At 40.0% G+C, this 21,767-nt stretch overlaps 1 protein-coding gene across 6 annotated transcripts in view; it reads left to right on the forward strand.

Moving 5' to 3' along the window:
• Positions 1-21,767, forward strand: part of ntm (neurotrimin) — a 225,758-nt gene that overhangs the window by 190,667 nt on the left and 13,324 nt on the right. For all 6 annotated transcript variants that reach the window (XM_042091229.1, XM_042091224.1, XM_042091227.1 and 3 more), the window contains one exon: positions 12,008-12,133. In XM_042091229.1, coding sequence (XP_041947163.1) covers positions 12,008-12,133 — 126 coding nt within the window. The remainder of the gene's footprint in view (positions 1-12,007; positions 12,134-21,767) is intronic.

The raw sequence follows: 21,767 nt of genomic DNA on the forward strand, positions 1-21,767 counted from the left end.
TATCACGTCAGTTGCTTGAAACTGAAACAGAACAAACATTTAATTTTGTGTATCAAACTTAATAAGTAAACATCAGTGATCACAAAATGAACAGTTATTCCATCGAGTTTTGCCACAGTAGTAAATTATTGAGGCTAGAAAAACACAGTGAAAAGGGTATTATTTCATTTTTAGATTAATTATTTTAAGCCAGTGTTGATCTGTTGATATGCAAGTGGATACATGCTGGGAAGTCAGGGAAGCTATGGTGAAGCTGGCAGGGCTTCTACATGATTGCCCTGCACACTGATTTAGCCTAGTTTGGCCTAGTTTAACCTAGTTTAAAATGCAGAGTTTACAATGCTGTAACTGCTGGACCAGGCATAATACTTACTTACAAAATATGCTCCCCAGTAACATATTATATTAGATTTGTTTTCTTTATCCCAGCAAACAACATATGAAATATTCAAATTATTTTATTTTAGTGTGACAACTGGACTAGATACTTGTTAAATGCCAGCATGTCCACTAGGCTAATGGAACTTTACTTCAGGTTATGAAATCTTTACTTCAGGCAGCAAAACTATACCCATGTACAGGCTACATATTAGCTATAAAATAAATGGGATGTTAGTTGTAAAGTAGCACCTTCTTTCTTTTACAGTCTCTCACACACAGACACGGACACACACATACACACACACACACACACACACACACACACACACACACACACACACACACACAAACTTTAAAGCATTATTTGGAAAAGTACACTCTTACACTCAGACTAGGATCATGAGAAGCCACTAGGCTATGTTTAATGAGTGAAGAATTTCACCTCCAGTGGCCAAATTCTCCCTAAACCCTAATAGCCAAGATATTTTGGCATAATGTAAGACCAATACTACATACTACTGTTTACTGCATTTTCTGGCTTATCTGTATTGTAATACACTGCGGACAGGACGGCTCCTGGTCTGGAACAAGATTCCTGGATGATTATGCGGCAGTGAGTGCATGGAGGTGGAGCGTCCTCAGTGGGGTAGATCCGCTTTAAGGAGGCGGCTGCTTCTGTTCCACTGATTGACACTGTAAGAGATATAAGTGCAGAGGATTAGATGTGCCACACACGCACACACAGACACACACACGCACACACAGACGCACACACACACACACTTCCCCGAAGGATCTAGAAGGTGGATCTGTGAAGGGTGGAGGCAGGGTGGGGGTGGGGTAGCTGAGCTGACTGTGTGGCCGTGTGAGGACGTTCATACAGTATAAATGCTGTTACGAGTCTGTGAATATGAATGTGAAATGTTTGGTACAAGCATGTTCATTTATGGTCATGGTGTTGAAATGTTGTTGTATGGAGGTAAACGGCCCCCGGATCACAGAGGTGTGCTAATTCACTTGACCCAGTGACACCTGCTTCACCAAGCATCTCTTTTTGCATTCTCAATCAATGTCTGCTCTGCCTCTCAAACATACCTCTCCAAAGGGCTTTGAATAACCCTCTGGTGGAGACATTGCAGAGATAAATTAGACTTGCATATTAAAAAAGTAATGCAATTCACAAGACGTTTGCAGTGAGATGTTTGCACAAAGTGTGTTGCATAATAGCAAGCCCCACCCAGACATTAGGATATTGTGATAATAGTCAGTAAACGGTCAGTAGCTGTAAAGGAAATATTTAATAACCTCTGAGCTAAGCTAATGTTTAATGTGTGTCAAGTACCTGTCAGCCATCCCCCAAATCATAACTTTACTCCAGACCCAAACTTTTCTAGGTTGGGACCCTAATGCATCTGCTAATAAAATATTTACTCAGTGCTAAATCTAAAGTCTTTTTTTATATATATAAATTCTACAATTTATCATCAATATTATTCACCTTACAGTGAAAATCAAACGCAGTAATAAAAAGGGGGAAGGAGGGTTCTTGCCATGTTTTGATAGCATATCATGAGCCTCTGGTTGAAGTTGAAAATTCATCAAATTTCCAAGAAAGTTGAGAGGTTTTATATTTTTTTGAAAGTGTGGAATACCCTGAGGGAAGTCTATCTTCTTCAGAGTGAAGTCTCTCTTTTTAATGTGTGTGTTTTTTACCTCAGTGCCAAGACACTCAACTTTTTTTTTTATTCTTATGAGAATTTGACTCATGTGCACTTTGTACATTTCTTTTGAAAATAGTGTAGGTATCCCTGTTCAAATGTGGTTGGTGATAGACAGAAAAAAACAGACTTTACAGACTGTATGTCGATTATATGATTTGTATTTTTCTGATTTGATATGAAGATTGCTGTCTAGACTCTTTTCTGAAGATTATTTTCAGGCTAACACGCACACAAATAGACTGGATTACAGACTGACAGATGGAAGATTGTAGCTTGAAGTTGTGTTTTGTTAGTTGATGTGGCTTTGCTGAAGCTGTGTTAATTGAACATCCATGAATGTGAAAACTGTCATTTGCCTTCTGTCTTTGGTTTCCTACCCTGCTAATTTAGTCTGACAGGGCTTTGACTGAGCTATCTTTTATCTGACAGAGGTTTGTGGAAATTATTGGTGAAATCCATGGTGTGGCCACTAAATGTTTTGAAATGGCTAATCAACAGTAGTCCTGTTTATATATCAGCTGGCCTCTGTAGTGTGGGTATTATACGCTGCCACTGATTCCACCATCATCAGCAACATTGTTTGAACTACGTTGTTTGAACACCGGAAGTAGCAAATTGTGACACAGGTACGGTGCTTTCTAGAAACAGGTGTAACAACATAGTTGCTTGATCGCAAGTTGCGTCGTACCATGGTGGTTCAGCAACATCTGTTGTTAACTTTTCTAGAAAAGCACCCCATAATGGTTGCCAAGCAACGTCAGGATGAAGCTACTTTTACTTTTGCATTAAGTTATGGTAGTGCAGGAACGAAATGCTGTCAAGGTGTATGTTTGTGCTGGATTGAACGTGATTCAGCCAATCATAATCAAGGACTGGAACTATCCATTTTAGAATTAGAAATATATAATGCAAAATAAACAATTGCAAAAATACCTGGTCCAGCCAATTGGTTCTAATAGTCTCACAATGGAGATCACCTGAGTGCAAAGAATGTGTATAGTATAGTAATATAAAGACATCTGCGTCTGGAAGGTCCACTCACTGGTCAATCAGTATTCCTGGCTATAATTCTACCATGAGGACAAGAGAACACTCGAATCCACTCAAAGAAAAGGTTATTGAAAAGCATAAGTGAGGGGATGGATACTCTGAAGTTCAGTGAAATCCATCATTAAGGAATGTAAGGAATATGGCAAATGTGCAAATTTGCCTAGAGCAGTCGGTCACCACAAACTGAGTGACTGTCCAAGAGGAATAATGGTGGGGGAGGCCACCAAGGCACTTATGATAACTCTGAAGAAGTTAAAAGCTTCAGCAGCTGAGACGGGAGCAACTATGCATATAGTACGGTGTCGTTTGTAATTCTGCTGGATTTTCTTGTAAAAATTGATTTGTTTTTGCATATTTTGCTAGTATAGAGTCTAAGGAACAAGATTTTTTTGTCTTCAAATTTTCACGATCCATTTTCACACTTAGATGACATCATCATTTCTACCCTAAAACCAAAAGGCAGTAACTGCATTTTTGGTTGAAAATGAGTTAATGTCATTTTTGGGATATTAAAGACTTCCTTTATCATGTGGATAAATATCTATACTCAATTTGACTGTTTTTTTTTTTTTTTTTTTTAAATAGAGGGTTGTGTTCACCATAACTCCCAAAACCATACAAGCAACCATGGCAGAGAGCCACAACTGAGTTACTGTTCTTTGGCTTTGTTCTTCGACGTGCAAGTACAGTTACCATACTCTGCCTTTGGTAGCAAATATTGATTATATGTCAGTTACTGCCTTTTGCCTTTGCACGACTCCTTATTTTTAGTACATAATACAAAGGAAGAGTACAGTATCTGACAAATAAGGGTCAAAGGTCAACTTTGAGCACAAGTTTTTTTTTTATATACACACATTTCTTCATCAGGGCAACAATTCACCAGCTTTTCATTGCTCTACCTATAATACATTTGTGTAGACAAAACAAAAAACTTTAAAGTCATTTTTCTCATTTTGACACTCTGGTCAGTTACTGCCTTTTGCCTTTGTAGGGCAGATTTATATAATGCATAATTAAGACTGGGACTACTCATCATTTGGGGGTCACTGGTAAAGAGGGTATTCTGCCTAATTTTTGGGTGCTGATTCTGAATATCATATTTACTTAGCTGATTTTTTAGTTTTAAACCTGCTAATTAGCATTTGCGGTCTAAAACTGGCCTCCATAGGCAACATAGAATGGGTGAATAGGGTAAAAAATTTAACTCCTTGATATTCTTTTGAAACTTTACTAGTTGATTATTTATGTAGAGACAATTTTTTTGCATTACAAGTTTTCTGAAAATATATGTTTAGGGATGTAATTTAACAATATCTCATTAATTATGCACTAATTTACATACATTTCAATTACAGACATCTGAATATTGGATAGTTAACATTGAATGTAGTCACGTTCAGGTTTGCCTTCAGAACTTTTTCTGGATTCAGAGCCTTAAAACAATGGCTTGTTCAAGCGCCAGTCCTAGGTTATGCCGATTTCAGTCGTCCCTTTATCTTAGAGACGGATGCAAGCCATGCAGGATTGGGGGCAGTTCTGTCACAGGAGAAGGATGGGTTACAGCGACCAATAGCCTTTGCTAGCCGGGCTTGCGGTCAGGTGAGAGGAACATGTCAAATTATAGTGCCATGAAACTCAAACTCCTTGCAGTCAAGTGGGCAATCACGGAAAAAAATGGCAGGTATCTCCTGGGCAACACGTTCACCGTGTACACTGACAACAATCCCCTCCAATACCTGCAGTCAGCGAAACTGGGCGCTCTGGAACATTGCTGGGTTTCTCAGCTTGCCCTCCTTATTACAACATTTCAAGCTGATCTGATGCCAACATCCAAGACTCTTGGATGACAGAATCTTGAATGGTGGACACCATCCCTGGTCGAACCAAAAGAGACCTGAAAGTCCTGCAAGGGACTGTTTCCTGTATTTCCAGATACCTGTGGTTTTGGTGACAGGGACGACCACATACCCGTTAAGACAAGTGGAGTGAACCAAGGGAAGTCCGCAGTTGATAAAGCAGTGGTCCCTGATACAGGAAATGGATGGGACCTTGCACCGAGCGATCCAGGCTCCTCCTTCCAGGGATACAGTGCTGCAGCTTTTACTGCCAAAGGTGTAGCGAGTCGAAGTGCTCACTAGCCTACACAACAACCACGGCCATCTGGGGGTGGACAGGACCACAGATTTGATATGACAGAGGTGCTACTGGCCCCAGATGTGGAATGAGGTGCAAAAGTGGTTTTCTGAGTGTGAGCACTGTGTGGTTGCTAAAGCAAGACAACCCAAGCCAGAACCTTTTTGGGAAATATGTTAGCCACTAAGCCTTTGTAGATAATCTCCATTGACTTTACTCTCTTGGATTGGGCTAGCACAGGACAAGCGAATGTTCTGGTAGTCACAAATGTTTTCTCAAAGTTTACCCAGGCCTTTCTCACCCCTGATCAGAGAGCTTCCACCGTAGCTAAGATTCTAACTGAGAGATGATTCTATTTGTATGGCGTGCCAAGGAGAATCCACTCTGATCAGGGGCGCAGCTTTGAGGGGGAGCTGTTGAAGCACCTGTGTGACACCTACATCATAACAAAGACTAGAATCACCACTTATCCTCCAGAGGGGAATGGTCAATGTGAACGTTTCAACAGGACACTTCATGACTTGCTCAGGACCTTACCCCCTGAAAAGAAGCGTAAATGGCCCCAGTTGCTCCCTCAGCTCCTGTTCGCCTATAATACCACTGTGTACCAGTCCACACAGCACTCCCCATACGAGCTGATGTTCGGTCAGAAGCCACAGTTACCAGTCGACCACCTACTTGGAAATACTGGAGGTGACCACAGGGACAGTCCACCGACTGATTGGGTGGTGCAACATCAAGAGTACCTGACTTCTGTCTATGCTAGTGCTAGGAGACACTTAGAAGAGGCTGCGGCATATCGTAGGCATGGTGGTCCTAACACTGTAGTCCTCTTCAAAGTGGTTATATGCACATCCCACCTCACTGAGGCCAGGTGCAGGACAAAAAAGCTTATCAAGGAAAGAAGAGTAGTTGTCCGTACACTGCAATCATAACACATAACGCAACGTTTCGCCTCATCAGGCCTGATGAAGACCCTGGTGGGTTGAAACGTTGTGTTATGCTTTTAACTCAATAAATTTAGTTCCTCTGGGAGATTGCAGTGTGCGGTCCTGACACTGTACCCATATTACCATCTGGCACTCTAGTCTTTTTCTAGTGGGCAGTGGTAGTGTAGTGGTTAAGGAGCTGGGCTAGTGTGCAGTAGCCTGAAAGTTGTCGGTTCAATTCCCGGCTTTCACTGTTATGCCCTTGAGCAAGGCACTTAACCCCAAGTTGCTCCGGGGAAAATGTGATCCCTTGTAATATAGCTGACATATGTAAGTGACTTTGGTCAAGAAGTGTCTGCTAAATATAATGTACATGTAAGCTCTTTTGCAAGAACCATTTTCACGGTCGCCACAAAATCCAGGATACATGGGTGTCTACCAAGTATGAAATTGTGGAGTGTCTTGATGGAATTGGCACACACTACTGTATAAGATCAGGCTGTATGGGGAAGAGGGCCCCCTTAAGACGTTCCACTCATAATACTGCCAGACAGCATTCAAACCCCTTCCACCACCCACAGTCTGTTTCACATGAGTTCTCTGCCAGTGTAGCAGAAGTAAATATTCTCCCCATCCCCTTCAGGCCTTGGCAGTAGATAGGTATGCTACCAGGACAGTGAACTTTAAAGCCAGGTGTGTATGTGGAAAGGCTGACCTGCAGCGCTGTCTCTTAAGGTAGACAATAGAATGACATGGCAGGTCAAGGAAAGCATCAAGAAAAGTAAAGATTAAGAAATCGTTTTTGACATAGGCAACAAGGGTGGAGATGTTTTTACACTTTAAAGACACTCAAAGTTTGAAAACTATGGATATTGTTTTAGAACCAACCACCTTTCTACATTATCTGGGGGTTTGTGTGCAAAAAGTGGAATTAATTGTCAAAATCACTTTTCAGACTAGATATAATCGCTTATTTTAAAACAAACAAAAAAAACCCACTAAAGATGGATCGTGAAAATTTGAAGACAAAAACAATCTTGTTCCTTAGACTCTATATTAGCAAAATATGCAAAAAAAATCAATTTTTACATGAAAATCCAGCCGGACCCTTTTTTCCAAACACAGTGTACTGTACTAATACAGCAACTTTTTCCCGAGTTATTCACCAGTCAAAGCTATAGATGAGTGGCAAAGCTCTTATTAAAAGCTCTTATTAAATCTCGACTAAAGTTTGCCCAAAGACATGGGAGACTTCCAAGGTCAAATGGAAAAAGATTTGTTGGTCTGTTGGTTTAAAGACAACAAGGTGAGTGGAGTGGCCGAGTCAAAGCCCAGACCTCAATCCTATAGAAAATCAGTGGCTGGACTTAAAAAGGCTATTCACACCCGATCCCCTTCCAAACTGGCAGAGCTTGAGCAGTTTTGCAAAGAAAAATGGAGTAAAACTACAGTATCCAGATGTGCAAGCCTAATTGAGACCTGTCCACCTAGACTCCATGCTTTAATTGCGGCCAAAGGTGCATCTACTTAATGCTAACTTGAATGGGGTGAATATTTATGCAATCACTTATTTTGTATTATATATTTTTAATTAATTAACATACTTTGTAGAAACCTGCTTTCACTTTGGCATTAAAGAGGGGATTTTTGTCAATTATTGTAAAACAATAATATTGTACAAATTTCACGCCTATGTGAATGTAACCTGCGTTGTGTTGAACCGTGCGGATCAGCCCTGCACTTGCCCAGACTCGAACCCACAAACAGCAGGCGGAAGTCGAGCGTGATAGCAATCGAGCTAAAAGCCCAGGCTGCTAGCTCTCTCACTAGCACAACTCTTAAGGCATTGGGGGGGAGGTTTACCAACGTACATACTGCACAGCTACGGACCAGCTGGCTACCGTTACACAAACATGATCAGAGCAGAGGCAGAGCCTATAGAAATTCACAATGTAACGTTAGTTACAGTAGGCTACAACGAAATCGTTGTGCATCAATGGCAATGCAACAAACTAGCCTAGATGAAACTATGAAGTTAAATCATTTAGATGTGTACATACATTACTATAGATCCATGTCAGAAAGGTTGTGTGTGTGAATCCATGGCTTGGTAACTGATGTATTTCCAAAGGCAACCGATGCCCCAAGTATTTCAAAGTAGCCAGCCCAATGCTTCCTATCTCCTCTACGCAATTTTGTTATGTACACCAAAGTGAACCAATAGCTCTGCCCCTGGATAGATAGATACTGTAGATAGATAGATAGATAGATAGATAGATACTTTATTGATCCCCAGGGGAAATTCAAGGATAGGCCTAAGAGAGTATGATTACAACCATGCTGTTGTCTGAATTAACTATTATCCTCCATATTTCTCATATTTCTGTCTTTTTTCGCTGGGAAACAGTTCTACAATGGCAAGGGGTTAGACCTTTTTCTGCATTTATATTTCACCGCAGTTCAAAGTAGACAGAAAATCATTAATTTAGCCAGAAGGGAAATGTGTTTTTTTTTTCCAGCATAATGAAAACTAATTATGCTGGTCTTCCTAAAAGCACACACTTTTTTGCTGTGAAGAAAAAACTCTAATAATTTTCTGAAATGTCAAATTATCAAATGGCTGTTTTGCAAACATCTCAAGTTGATAATCTGTCTTATGAGAACAAATGTGCTTACATAAAAAAACAACATTTTCGGTAACTCTGTTGAAAACAATTCACCAGACATACATCAGGCAGAAATGCCACACAGTCAGACTCTTCCTCCTTCCTTCTCTCTTGCTATAAACAGTGCTGTGGGCTCTAAAGTAAAAACACTGTGTGCTTCTCATTTAATGCACTGTTGACCATGGGTGGGTGCAGAGATGGCGAGCAAGCCGTAAGGGAGGCTTTATCGGGGTGGATGCTGAAGTTGTTGTTTCACTCTTATGCCTTACTCATTTATAACTGGTCTAAATTGGTTAACCCTTAAAGGTGTATCGTCACACTGGTGTGAAGGGAATGTTGGAAAATGAACGTTCTAAAAAATATCAGGGTTCATTCAGAGCCATATAAAGGTACCTTTATATGGCTCTGGGTTCATTGAATTTAACATAGAATTGTAGAACCTTTAATTGTTGCGGAACACAATCTTATCTTAGAATGTTCAAAAACCCACACCTTTAACCCTTAAAGGTGCACCGTCACACCGGTGTGATGGGAATGTTGGAAAGTGAACGTTCTAAAGAATATCTGGGTTCATTGAATTCAACATAGAATTTTAGAACCTTCAATTGTTGTGGAACGAAATCTTATGTTAGAATGTTAAAAAACCCACTCCTTTAAGGGCAGAGCCTTATAGACCCTTTCAACAATAAAAACAAAAACAATGCTTGAACGTTCTATTTGGTTCCCAATCTACTTCCTCTGCATTAAGATAACATATGGAATGTTAAAACGGAAGCCTTGTGGGGCCAACTATGATGCTGATAATGGAACTCTCTTGAAAGGGTCTAGGGCTCTGTTTGGGCTGGAACGGCCAAGTAATTTACACCAGCATCAGCACCAGCAACTGCACCCACAGCAGCACATGGCTCATGCCTGAGCATCAGTAGGCTAGTTCAGCGTAGGTTTGGTGCTGCTACTTTATCTGCTAGTTTAATTAGCAGAATGTCTCTGGCAGCAAACTAATGAACACAAAACAGTAATTGCTCAGCACAAGCATCTTTTCTTTTCCCAAACAAAAACAGCATGTTTTGTGCACTCTGTGCTTTGGTAAATGAGAAATGAGTGTCTCCATTTCGGGGAATACAGTAATATTTCATAAAGATGTATAATCCAATCAATTGAGTTTATATTTAATATGTATACAAAGTGTTCATGAAGATGGGACTGAATTAACTGACTGGTAGATTAATCAGTTAGTATTAGTAAATACATCAGCTAATGTTTACAATTCATACATTTCAGCAAACAGAAGTCATGAACTTAAGCAGTAGCATTAACATTAGGGGGTGCAGTTGCAGCCAGACTGACATATTCACCTTTAATTAGTGGTAATTAAGAGAACATCACATCACATAAGTAGTGTTATGACCCAACTCCTAAGCGTGCCTGTGTTGCTGTAGCAACCACCTAGTTTACCTTTGCTGTCACATTCATAAAATACACAGGATATGTTTTTCTGAAAAAGTTCTTGGTTTCTCGTTCATGTTTTCCCCTTAGTGATGGTTATTTCAAAAAAATATAAAATGCTTTCATCTGTGGAAGGGAATACTACAGCCAGAATATCACACTCTATGTGTCATAGCCAATCAACGCTGGCATCTATGTGCTTAACAAGGGCAAAAGGTCTTAAACCTATTCCAAGAAAAGCAGCATATTTCAACCATGCAGGAATCTAACGATATTTTGGAGGAATCATAGAAAAATAAATGTCATTGGATTTAGCACCAACACTGCTAAATGTAAACACACTGCTAATGTAAACACAGTCATTTTTATCTTTAGAAATGAATACTCTCAGGAAGTTTTTAGACATACTCTCCAGCAAATATGAATGTCCAAGCCCTGGAAAACAACTATTTGCTGGGATGTTCAAGGTGTTCCCTGGTGTCCACAAGGATGATAGTTATCTGTGGGGGAGGTAATTGCTCATTTAAGCCATAGACATCCCCATCAGGCCAAAATCCACTGGAGATTAAATCTGTCACTCACGGCCCCACCCATAATGAAATGATTGCCATGATGTGGCCAAGATGGACATGTGTCTCCCTCATCACGTCGTTCAGAAAGTCAGATGCTAAAATCCCCAAAGACATGCCAGACACACGAAGACAACAGTGACAGGGTGATATTTTGACAGACTTGTGCCACTGTCATTTGTCAAGAGATATCAGTTAACTGTCTGACACTGTGTGCATGAAAGACTGCCATAATAAGTTGTTTGTAAAAAAATATCTTTTAAATGTTCCAATGTCTGAACATAATCACTCTTTTACCCTTTAAACTGTGTTTAAGCCTTCCTGGGATACAGCCCAGGTGGTGCTCTGACCCCTGCCCCTTTGGTAGGTTGTAGCTTTAGACCATAAAAACCCATAAACATATAAAAACCACAATTATGCAATAATTCATTCATTAGTGCAAGGTTTTCAGTAGGTAGCCGTGTAGGTAAGATACATTTTTAATTGAATGACTGTTGGCAAGGGGGGTGCCCCCATTTTTAGTTGGAGCACCTGCCGCCCATACTGGATGTGCTCAGCCCTGGTGTTTTGTTGTGAGAGTGTATGGGCTGAAAGCCTGCAGGCTCTATTAATTTATCAACTTGGCTCTCTTCTAATGTGCCCGCTGCACTGTATCAGCTGAGCCAGGTGTGCTGCTGGTCAGAGTGCAACTTTGCATCCTCAGCACAGTGGCCGCATTCATACAACATCCACCCACTCATGCACACACACGCACACACACACACACACACATACAGACACACAAATGTGTGCACCCATTCATACACATGCACACACACACACACACACACACACGCACACACACACATACCCCACTCCACACCACACAACTGGATACAATGTAAACATTACCTGGTAATGAATGTCTTGTGGCTACACTGAATGCTCTGATTAAATAAAGGTGACCTTTCATGGCTCTTCTTCTACACCTGCTGCGGAAATCACAGTTGTTCTTGTTAGCTGTGGGTTTTTTTACACCCTGTTTCCATTCCTCTTATCAATCAATCATACATTAATAAATCTGATATTGCCATTTGCCATGTATTAATAGGGATTCATTTTCATTCTAGTACCCCCGAAGATCACAAGCTTGTCCAAAGACGTTGTGGTGAATGAGGGCTCCAATGTTAGCCTGGTCTGTTCTGCCAGTGGAAAGCCAGATCCCACCGTCAGCTGGAAGATCATCTCCCCAGCAGGTAAGAGGATCATGTATTCTTATTCTTTTAGCTGTGATCAAATTAATGGCAATTATTTGTTTATGTCACATTTTCACTGCGCTTGAGAGACCTATCTTCCTTGGTAATTACAGTGATTGCAGTGATTGTGATCGCAGTCTCATTGATTTGCTGAATGTTTGCCAGCTGACAATCAGAATTAATTTGAAACTGATTTACATCAGTGAAGACATCATGGCACACTAAAACGTGAACCCCATTTTTGAGTGCTCTGGCTCACTGAAAAGAATGTGGCACATGTGGTAATAGTTTCACAACTGATCAGTTGTAAATGTTATAAATATTTATAACACAAAGAGGAAGAACAGACTGTCTGCGCTTTTACCTCAGTGCAGCCTGTTTGTACATACCTCGCCATGATTTTACGCTCATATTGCAAAACAAATATCCCTGAAGTGGGCGCAAAAGCGTTAGTACATCTGGCCCATAGTGTTTAGAGATGTCTGGTCTCAGGCTGTGCTTCTCTAACTTTGGCAACAGTTAACATGTGCGGTCTAAACGACTTCAAGGAAATGTCACACTGACTAGACATAGCTGATGTTATTTGAATGGATTTGTATCTTCGCCTGGTACTGTCTTTTTTTATTCCATGATTACCAATTACCAACTCAGCCTAGCTCAAACAGCATCAGACACATCATAAAGAAAGGAACCTTACCTTGAGACTCTTGAGATGTGATCTTTAACAAAGAATGTAGATGAAGGGAATGACAGTGGGCTATGACTAATACATGACTGACATTTATGTACTTCTTCCATTAACTTGAGACACAAAACTAGAGACATATAATAAGTGTTCTACTGTGCATGTGCATGGTCGAAATATGAATACAGTGTCTGGCACCATTTTTAACACTTTTTTTAAGTGCCTTTGGCATATTTTAGTCTACTTTAACATTTTGACACAAAATTACTTTAAGGGCTAATTGAAGTCCAGCTGTTTGCATGCCTCAATTTGGTATGATTTAATGGTGAAGAAGCTACAGCTCTATGGTGACAAAGTACTAGCTGTGAGTGTAGTTCAAGGAAGTGCAAGGTTAATGTATGAACACCTGCATAAATTGTATATGCTTACACTAAATGCAGTCAGCACAACGTATTGCAGCACCCTAAAAAGAAATAAGAACCGTATAGGTAATGAAAAAGCGGTGTGCAGGGCAGAGGTCCACTCCAGGTTATAGCCCAGACAAAAGTAATTACTTGTGCCATGGTCATGTTTAGATTTAATCACACCATTGAACCCTGCAAGGCTCTCCCAAACCCCCATTCTATATGCATTGCAGACAGGAACTGTTCATTATTGGGTCCGTTCAAACTGTACTAGGGACACAGCTGAACCATATAGTTCTGCATAAATGTAGTCATATGGAGTCCATCATCATCAAGTATTTCTCTCAAGGGGCTTATGTTTTCGGTGTGTTTGTTTGTTTGTTTGTGTATTTGTCAGTAAACAGGATTACAGCATCACCACCGGCCCAATTGTCTTGAGATTTGGGGGAATGGTGTAGCACGGGTCAAGGAAGAACCCATGAAGTGTGGAGTGTATCTGAGTCACCAGGTGTATCCGCGATGCATTTATAACAAAATAGCATTCAGCAATTGCCTTGTGGGCAAGCTCGCTACATGCTATTTAGTTGTAAGTGCATATTCAGGTCTTACTCAAAACTGCACCGATTAATGTTGTTTTGGCCCTTAACGAAAGTTTACGCTCGTTATCATCCAAAAATAGTTCTAAGACCATAGCTGTCCTTTAATAAAGGAGCTCTATAGTTGCCCGCATCTGGCATTGTCGGCCAGGTCAGTATTGTACAGGGATTATGGTCAGGAAGTAAGTAAATATAGCCCACTGTGTATAGTCAACCTTGAAGTGGACTGTCACACAAAACATATCCAAAAGAATTGTTGTTTCAAAATTGACTGAGAGCAATATTGGCCGTAACATGGATGTAGCCACTCAGTCTGTGTTAGCCACTCCCAGTTGTTGAAGGCTGATACAATCATTTCAAATTGAGTCCCTGGCCATCACCCATTCTGAAAGCTACACATTGACACAGATCCCGGTAGCGCTTTTGCAAGCCACAAAGAATGTAGTAAACCAGTATTAAAGCAATTTTACCATGCTAGGATACAGCCTCTGTTGGTTTTCTTTAAATGTATGTACCTGTAAGGCTGTAGAACATTTAGCCAGCCTACAGCAAGAAATGAGCTGCCTGCGGCACTATCAATAACTTGGCAAGCAATGACATTTAATCCGTGTCAAGATGGCCCTAAAAAAGTCCAGAGTGACCCTCTGAGCTAGTATGTCATTTGACTATGTAGACCCTTTCATTAAAAGGCCTGTTACTGTCGCAACTAAAGATGCCTAGGTCATGGGAAATGTTGATAGTCATGTAACTTGATTACTGAAGCGCAATACATCTCTTATCATAACTTAACTAACATACTTACGATGCTGAAGCATAATGCACTATTTTGTTTGTTGAGTTGAATGTAGTTTACATTAGTGTCGTTCCATTCCATCTATGGACTGTTCTGAATGGCAATAATCTACACAGATCATGCTATTGATTTGTTTATAATGTGGCAGCTCTCATAATAGAAAGAAAATAAAGTGTTCACAGATATAGGGAAATGTTGCCCAACATGACTGTTCTGCATTCTGGGAATACTTGCAGAATGTCATTACCACATGAATTTGTACTGTAAATGACGTTGAAAAAAAGAAAGAAAATCTCTCATTTTGACTGATAACTTGACATTAATTTAGGTCATCAGTAAAAGTCAGTTAATTAATATTGCTGAAATGGAACATGATGATGGAATATGAATTCATATTTAATATGGATGTCTGGGTGTTGGCACTGGAGAGAACAGCTGGAAATAAGGGCTGTCTTGCACTCACTCATTGCTAATTGATGATCCATCAGCAGAGAATATGGTGGAATCTAATGAAAACATTTAGCCACCAAATTAGATCATAATGCTATGGCTCGGCTACTTATATTTCCAAGCCTTCTTTGGAGCAGCACAGGTATATTGTGTGCATATTGCCACAGGAATACTGATGACTATTGTTTGGAAATTGTCCATAAGGTAAAGATTTGAAAACTATCTGACTAGAATAACTCACACATGTAATGTGCTCACAGTGTACTGGTATGCTGTGTGTATCCCTTCACTCTTCATAGTTGTGTGCTTTGTTTTGACTTTAGCATTGTGGGAAATATGGTCTGGTCATGAACTATATGATGATCATTTTAATGGGCAAACTCTGATATAACCTTTTCAGCTCTAATGCATACGGTGTATACCTGTGCATCCTCACCAACCTATTAAAGAACAGTTCTCCCCATCTCCATGATGTCCTGTCTGCAGCCCTACACTCCCTCATTCTCTTACAAGGGGAATATGGGCTTTTGAATAGTACCTTTATCTTTGAATTGCTTGGATGCAGTTCAGGTTGCACAGTTTTAAACTTTTTTTTGCTGTCTTACCCTGCCATGTCAATCTTTAAAAACTGTTCTATTCTGTTTAACGCATCATTACTTATACATATACAATACATATACTGTACCATGTATACATATAGATATCCTCCATAGCTAAATTAGGTTAGTAATGAGTGAAACGATTTCCACATCCCTCTATTCGTCAAGGACTCAAATCCTTTTGCTCATCTGATTGAACTCAGTAGTCAGACTATGACTTTACTCTCTATAGCAGTATTTGCTGATCAAAACACACATTATGAAGACAAGCTTTCTTTTTACATATTTCTGCTCACATTTTACAAATATTATTTAATTATCTCCTGTCCTTTAATGAAATGAAGCACAATTATGCAAGGATAGTTTTTTTGTAGCGCACCTTTGACAACAACCTGCCATGATTAAAGGCTGATGAGTCTTTAATTTCATAATTGCTCAATTATTATATCCACTGATTATCTCTTTACCTGTTTCAGTCTTTTTTTCCCTTTGTGTAAAAATCCCTGCAGGCTAATTCCATGTGCTTACCCATCCACCCTCTGCTTAGTTAATACGAACACTTCTTCATAGTTGCTTTTGGCATTATTTACACATGAATTTGAGTGATACACACTCAATTAACCTTATCTTGTGTTGTCAAGGTAGCTCTTAGCTTTTGAAGGCACAGATGACAGTAAGCAAAACCTAAGCAATTTCTTTCACAAGCTAAGTGGCTGGAAGTAAATCAGTGTTATTCCTGAGTTTAATAAAATGACAAGTGTCAGAGAGAAGCTCTGCAGGGATGTATTGGACTAGCCTAGTCTTCCTTAGCATGCAATCTGAAGGGACCATCCATCTGCATGTTTTCATTCACAGAGAGTAAACTGTTAATTGCATGCAGGCAGCAACTGTGCCCTGAATGTTGCAGCCTAGTCCCGAGGATATCTATCAGGTCTGAGCTCTTGAATGTGGCTGCACGTCTAATTGTGTAGTCCAATCTGAATTGTGATTGGACACATCTGAGCATGGGAACGGCCATCCATGACAGAAATCATGTGGTGAGAAAATGCGCTTGCGAAGTTTCCAGCCCAGACAGACAGACAGTGGTGCAGTGTGAATTGAGAAGCCACTGTAGAATCTGCAGCCATGTTTTTCAAGGGGAGCCTTAAAGTGTAGGTGATTTGTGTGGAAGAAAGTGGACAAGGATTCAAACACAGTTTCCTAAACAGAATGCTGTCTTTTTCAGAGGTTGCATGCAGTCCACATGACGCTTCACACAACAAGGAGGGGGGTGGGTGTGTGTGTCGGTGTGTGTGGGGGGATGTTGGCACAGTGTGCCAAATCTTTAACAAGGCTGCATTAATCATGGCCAACTCTGTGATCCCAACAGCTGGTGCCAACAAAGTGTATCCTGGAAATGCACAGGAAATACATTGAGCGTTGTCTCTGGCAATTAGAGTTAAGGATTATCATGACAATATATGGATTTGAATTAGAAGATTACTCACAGTGATGAAATACCCATGTTATCTGATTTCAGTCAACAGTATGTTTAACCCTGAAGCTCAGTGCAGACAGTTGTGGTTGAAGCCATCTTCTTCATCTTGAGAGAGAGAGAGAGAGAAAGAGAGAGAGCGAGTGGTTGACTGTAAAATAATAAATAATTAAATTTCTCATGTCAATGTTATGTGAGGACACACATGTTCTCTTTTTGCTATTGTGTGTTATTGCATCACCGGTTTTGAATATGCAGGTATTTCTATATGCACCCATTATGGTGGCCCAACAGGTCACACTGTACTGCTTGGAGTTGCAAGACAAATTAGGAGAAGGTATAAGGCATATGGCATCGCACCACAGCCAAGTTTTCGCACAGGTCCTGGAGAGGGACGGCTCTGGACCACGTGTCCTCCTTGGTGCTGTAGTAACAGTAGCAGCTGCCGTGTCCTTCTCCTCCTCACGGTCCTTGTCTCACCAAGGTGTTTGCATCAGATCTAAGATCAGCAGTGCACACACTAACCTCTTGCCTTGGACACAAAGCAAGGCTGTTCTGTGTTCTGAACCATGGCGAGTCACAAACAGGCTGTGTTTGCACAGTCTGGCAATGACAGCTCTATAAACCACATCTTATCTCTTTCACAAGGTCAATACTCTGACAGACTGACAGAGCCTGACTTTGTATGATGCACAGGTTGTAATACACCTGTCTAGCAAATGTGTATTAAAATGTGTATTAGAAGCTGTAATTATGTGTTTATCGTCAATATATCGTTAACGCAATTTCCTATTACTGTGGAATACATGGATTTTGCAAAAATACCATGAAGTTAATAGATGGGAGCGGGATATACATGGGAAGGCATTTATTTTCTTCAGTCTTCTTTCGTACATTTGTACATGAGAAGGAGGAGGAGGTTTTGTGAGGTTGTGATTACACTTGTTGGCACTGCCTTGCACCATTATAACAGCCCAAAAGGAATTGTGCTACTTTATTTTTCATTAAAAGCAACACACTAACCCATGTTAGCTTTTCTGCTTTTAATTATTTTCCCCCTTCCTGTGTGTTATGGTGTAATGTACACTTTTTATGTGTTTAAATAATGTGGTGGGGTAGCATTTGGTGAATCTGTTGTACTCTAATGGCTTTCATGTGCCCCAAAACACTGTGGTAACCAAAAGTAATCCCTACAGCAGCTATGCTATCTACAGTCCCAGTCCCAGTGTACACAAGCTGTCTCCATTTCCTTAAGGCTGCCTTGGCCGTTTTCAGTCATTTCATTGTTGTTGTTGTTGTTGTTGTTAGGCCTGAGAGAGGAAGGAATGGGAAAAAATGGAATGCAAGATAAATACATGGAGATGAGGATGAAATGTTAAATCATGACGGATGACATTTTATCTCTGGCCGCGCCGAGCTGTGCTCATGACATGGTGCAAGTCATTGATTACTACGTTCTGTAGCCTGATTGATAGTTGGCCTATTTAAAGGTGTTAGCGTCATCAGGAATTCTGAGCAGAAGCGTTTGGATTAGTAGATAAACAGCCCGTCAGTTTAAGCAAGGCCTTAAACACATACATACAGTACAAGCACAACTGTCTCTTACCGACTGCAGTTCAGATGATAGCACAATAGCAACAGCAAGAGCTGTCGGAAATGAAAGAATATGTCAGTTTATTCCGCCATGCATATTGCATATTTATTGATTTGCCGCACACTTTCTCAGAGCATCTGAGAGTGTAGGGAAGGTATACATTTCTTCATGCCGTATACTTCCACGGAACTGAATCCACAGCATTGGCATTTTGTGTGCCTTGCTCTTCAGTTAGAGCTATAGAAATGCTTCTTATTCATTTACGTTGCAGAGATGGTGATGTTTTTTTTTCATAACAACAGGGAGTCTTTCTGTATGAAGCCCCTTTGAGGCATCTTTTTGTCTGCAGCTTATTTCCAGGAGTAGTCAGACTGTGAAGATACTATAGTCCTGCTTTAAGACAAATTTTGCCTTAATTAATGAACTGTCTCAAAAACCTTGTCAAAAACCTTGTCATGTCAAAGCTCCTTATATCTCTTGTAGGTTAACAAGCAACCAAAGCCATATGTATAAAGAGGAAGAATTCTGCCCATCTGCTTCATTAGAAGGAAACATGAAGAGCCTCATGACATTTCACCATTTTACACCCACTCTATACAAAATTGACGAAAGCGGCATCTTAGAATCATTTCTAATGGGAACAAGAGAATGGATTTACCATATGTTATAGAGAACAATAAAAAGCGAGCGAGAACATAGGATGAAATAGAACAACAGTTCTGTGAGCAAATGAGAGATCAGTATGTAGTCATTACAATTTATATATTTACAGACTTTTTGTCATTTCTGTGTAGAATGGAAACAGGGATTCAACTACAGTATCGTTGAAGTGCACCTGTATTGGTTGCAATAAGATGAAAGGTAAGGTTGCAATAAGATTGTAAAGGTTGCAATAAGATGAGGAAAACACTAGTACATGCAAGAAGAGCTGTCAGGGGACAGCAGACCCTCGCCCCTATATGTAATTGGTCACTACTGAGAGATGGTCACACTCTACGCTGCCGTTCAAAAGTTTGGGGTCACAAATTTCCATTCCACTCCATTATAGATAGAATACCAGCTGAGATCAGCATTGTTTTTTTTTAATCAGGGCAGCAGTTTTCAGATTACATTATGTGCTTACAGTACATAATTGCAAAATGATTCTTCAATGTTTTCTCAGTTAGCCTTTTAAAATCATTAAAGTAGTAAACACAATGTGCCTTTGGAACATTGGATGAATGGTTGCTGATCTGTATATTACTTATCTGTATACTTATGTAGATATTGCATTAAAGATCAGCCATTTCTTACTACAACAGTCATTTACAACAGTGGTTCTCAACCTTTTTTCAGTGATGTACCCCCTGTGAAATATTTTTTCAGCCAAGTACCCCCTAATCAGCGCAAAGCATTTTTGGTTGAGAAAAAAGACTTAAAACAGACTTAAAAAAAGACTTAAAACCATCGTGGTATGGGGGGGACTCTGAGTTTTTAAGATAATGAAATTTAATAGCCTACTGAAGTATAAAATTAATATTATGAACTTATATTTTCCTGAAATGTGTATTAAATAATTGTTTTTTAAAAGAAAAGTATTTTTGCATGGATTCTACTTTTTAAATATATGTATATTTTAAAATCTCACGTACCCCCTGGATTGCCTTCAAGTACCCCCAGGGGTACGCGTACCCCCATTTAAGAACCACTGATTTAAAACATTGATGATAAAAACATGGACATTTCTAAGTGACTCCAAACTTTTGAACGGTAGTGTACTGTACCTTGTATAAAAATATGTAAGAAGAGGTCAGTCAAACCAGTACTTTTGTAAGTTATATGATCTGACACACAAACACACACAATCACACACAGACGGATGGCCAGACCCAATTACTAGCCTTCGATCTACTCGATCAGGTTACTAAAACTGATGACCAATGCCATTGGTCATATCTCCTGGCTTTATGGTGTTATGGATGCAGAATCAATTTGCATTCAGATGTGTTCATAGCTTCTTTGAAAACCCTTCTCAAGAGATAGTGACTTCGCAGTGCTTTTGTCCTGCATTTCTTTCAAATAAAATCAATTTAATGACAAACTATTTCATACAATAAATCTTTTGATTCCTTAAAACATAATGAACAGTAGCAGCAAGCCCTTACTCTCCTGCTAGCATTTAATATCATGTTTTTCATGGGAGGGCAAGACATATTGTTATTACATGGTAATAATAAATATTATCTTAATGTCTTTATTTCTTTGTGAATTGGGCATGGAGGCGGTATTACTTTGTTGATCAAATATGGTGGTGACACCCTTCAGAGATTTGAAATCCTAAGTGATACATCCTGGCATTAGACACAGATATGGTGTGTTACCAGGCTAAAATAAAAGACATATAGATTTAATGGGTCAAATCGAAGTGAAGCTGTCACAATGCATTTTCTTTGCTGTCCTACATTTTGAGTCAGAAAAAGCCTCCTTTATATTCAAGAAGAAGTATATCCCTAAGCGCTGCGCCTTTGTTTTTTATTTGTGTGTGTGTGTGTGTGTGTGTGTGTGTGTGTGTGTGTGTGTGTGTGTGTGTGTGTGTGTGTGTGTGTGTGTGTGTGTGTGTGTGTGTGTGTGTGTGTGTGTGTGTGAGTTTGTGTATATGTCTGTGTGTGTGTACTGTATGTGTGTCTATATGCAATGAGGGTGTTGTTCAAACATATAATTAGCATAGTAATGAATAATACATTCAATCATACAATAATACATATGGTAAGTCTTTAGTATTGCTCTGCAACATTCAGCAGTTACAGTGCGAAGTCAACGTAAGTTCTTATTGCATATGCTAGATCCTTATACAGATGATATAAGGGAACTCTCCTACACAGTCTTTACTCTCTCTCTCCCTCTCCCTCCCTCTCCCTCTCTCTCTCTCTCCTTTCCTTTCTTCCTTTTCTCCTCCTCTGCTCTGGTAGTGTAGGATAGTAACAGAGTCTCCCCCTCGGTGTCCTCCGAGAGATCTGATTGTAAGCATGTCCTCTTCAAAATGACTCTTGCTGCTGCCCT

The sequence above is a fragment of the Alosa sapidissima genome, chromosome 5, assembly GCF_018492685.1.
Source record: "Alosa sapidissima isolate fAloSap1 chromosome 5, fAloSap1.pri, whole genome shotgun sequence".
Taxonomy (NCBI): Eukaryota; Metazoa; Chordata; class Actinopteri; order Clupeiformes; family Clupeidae; genus Alosa; species Alosa sapidissima.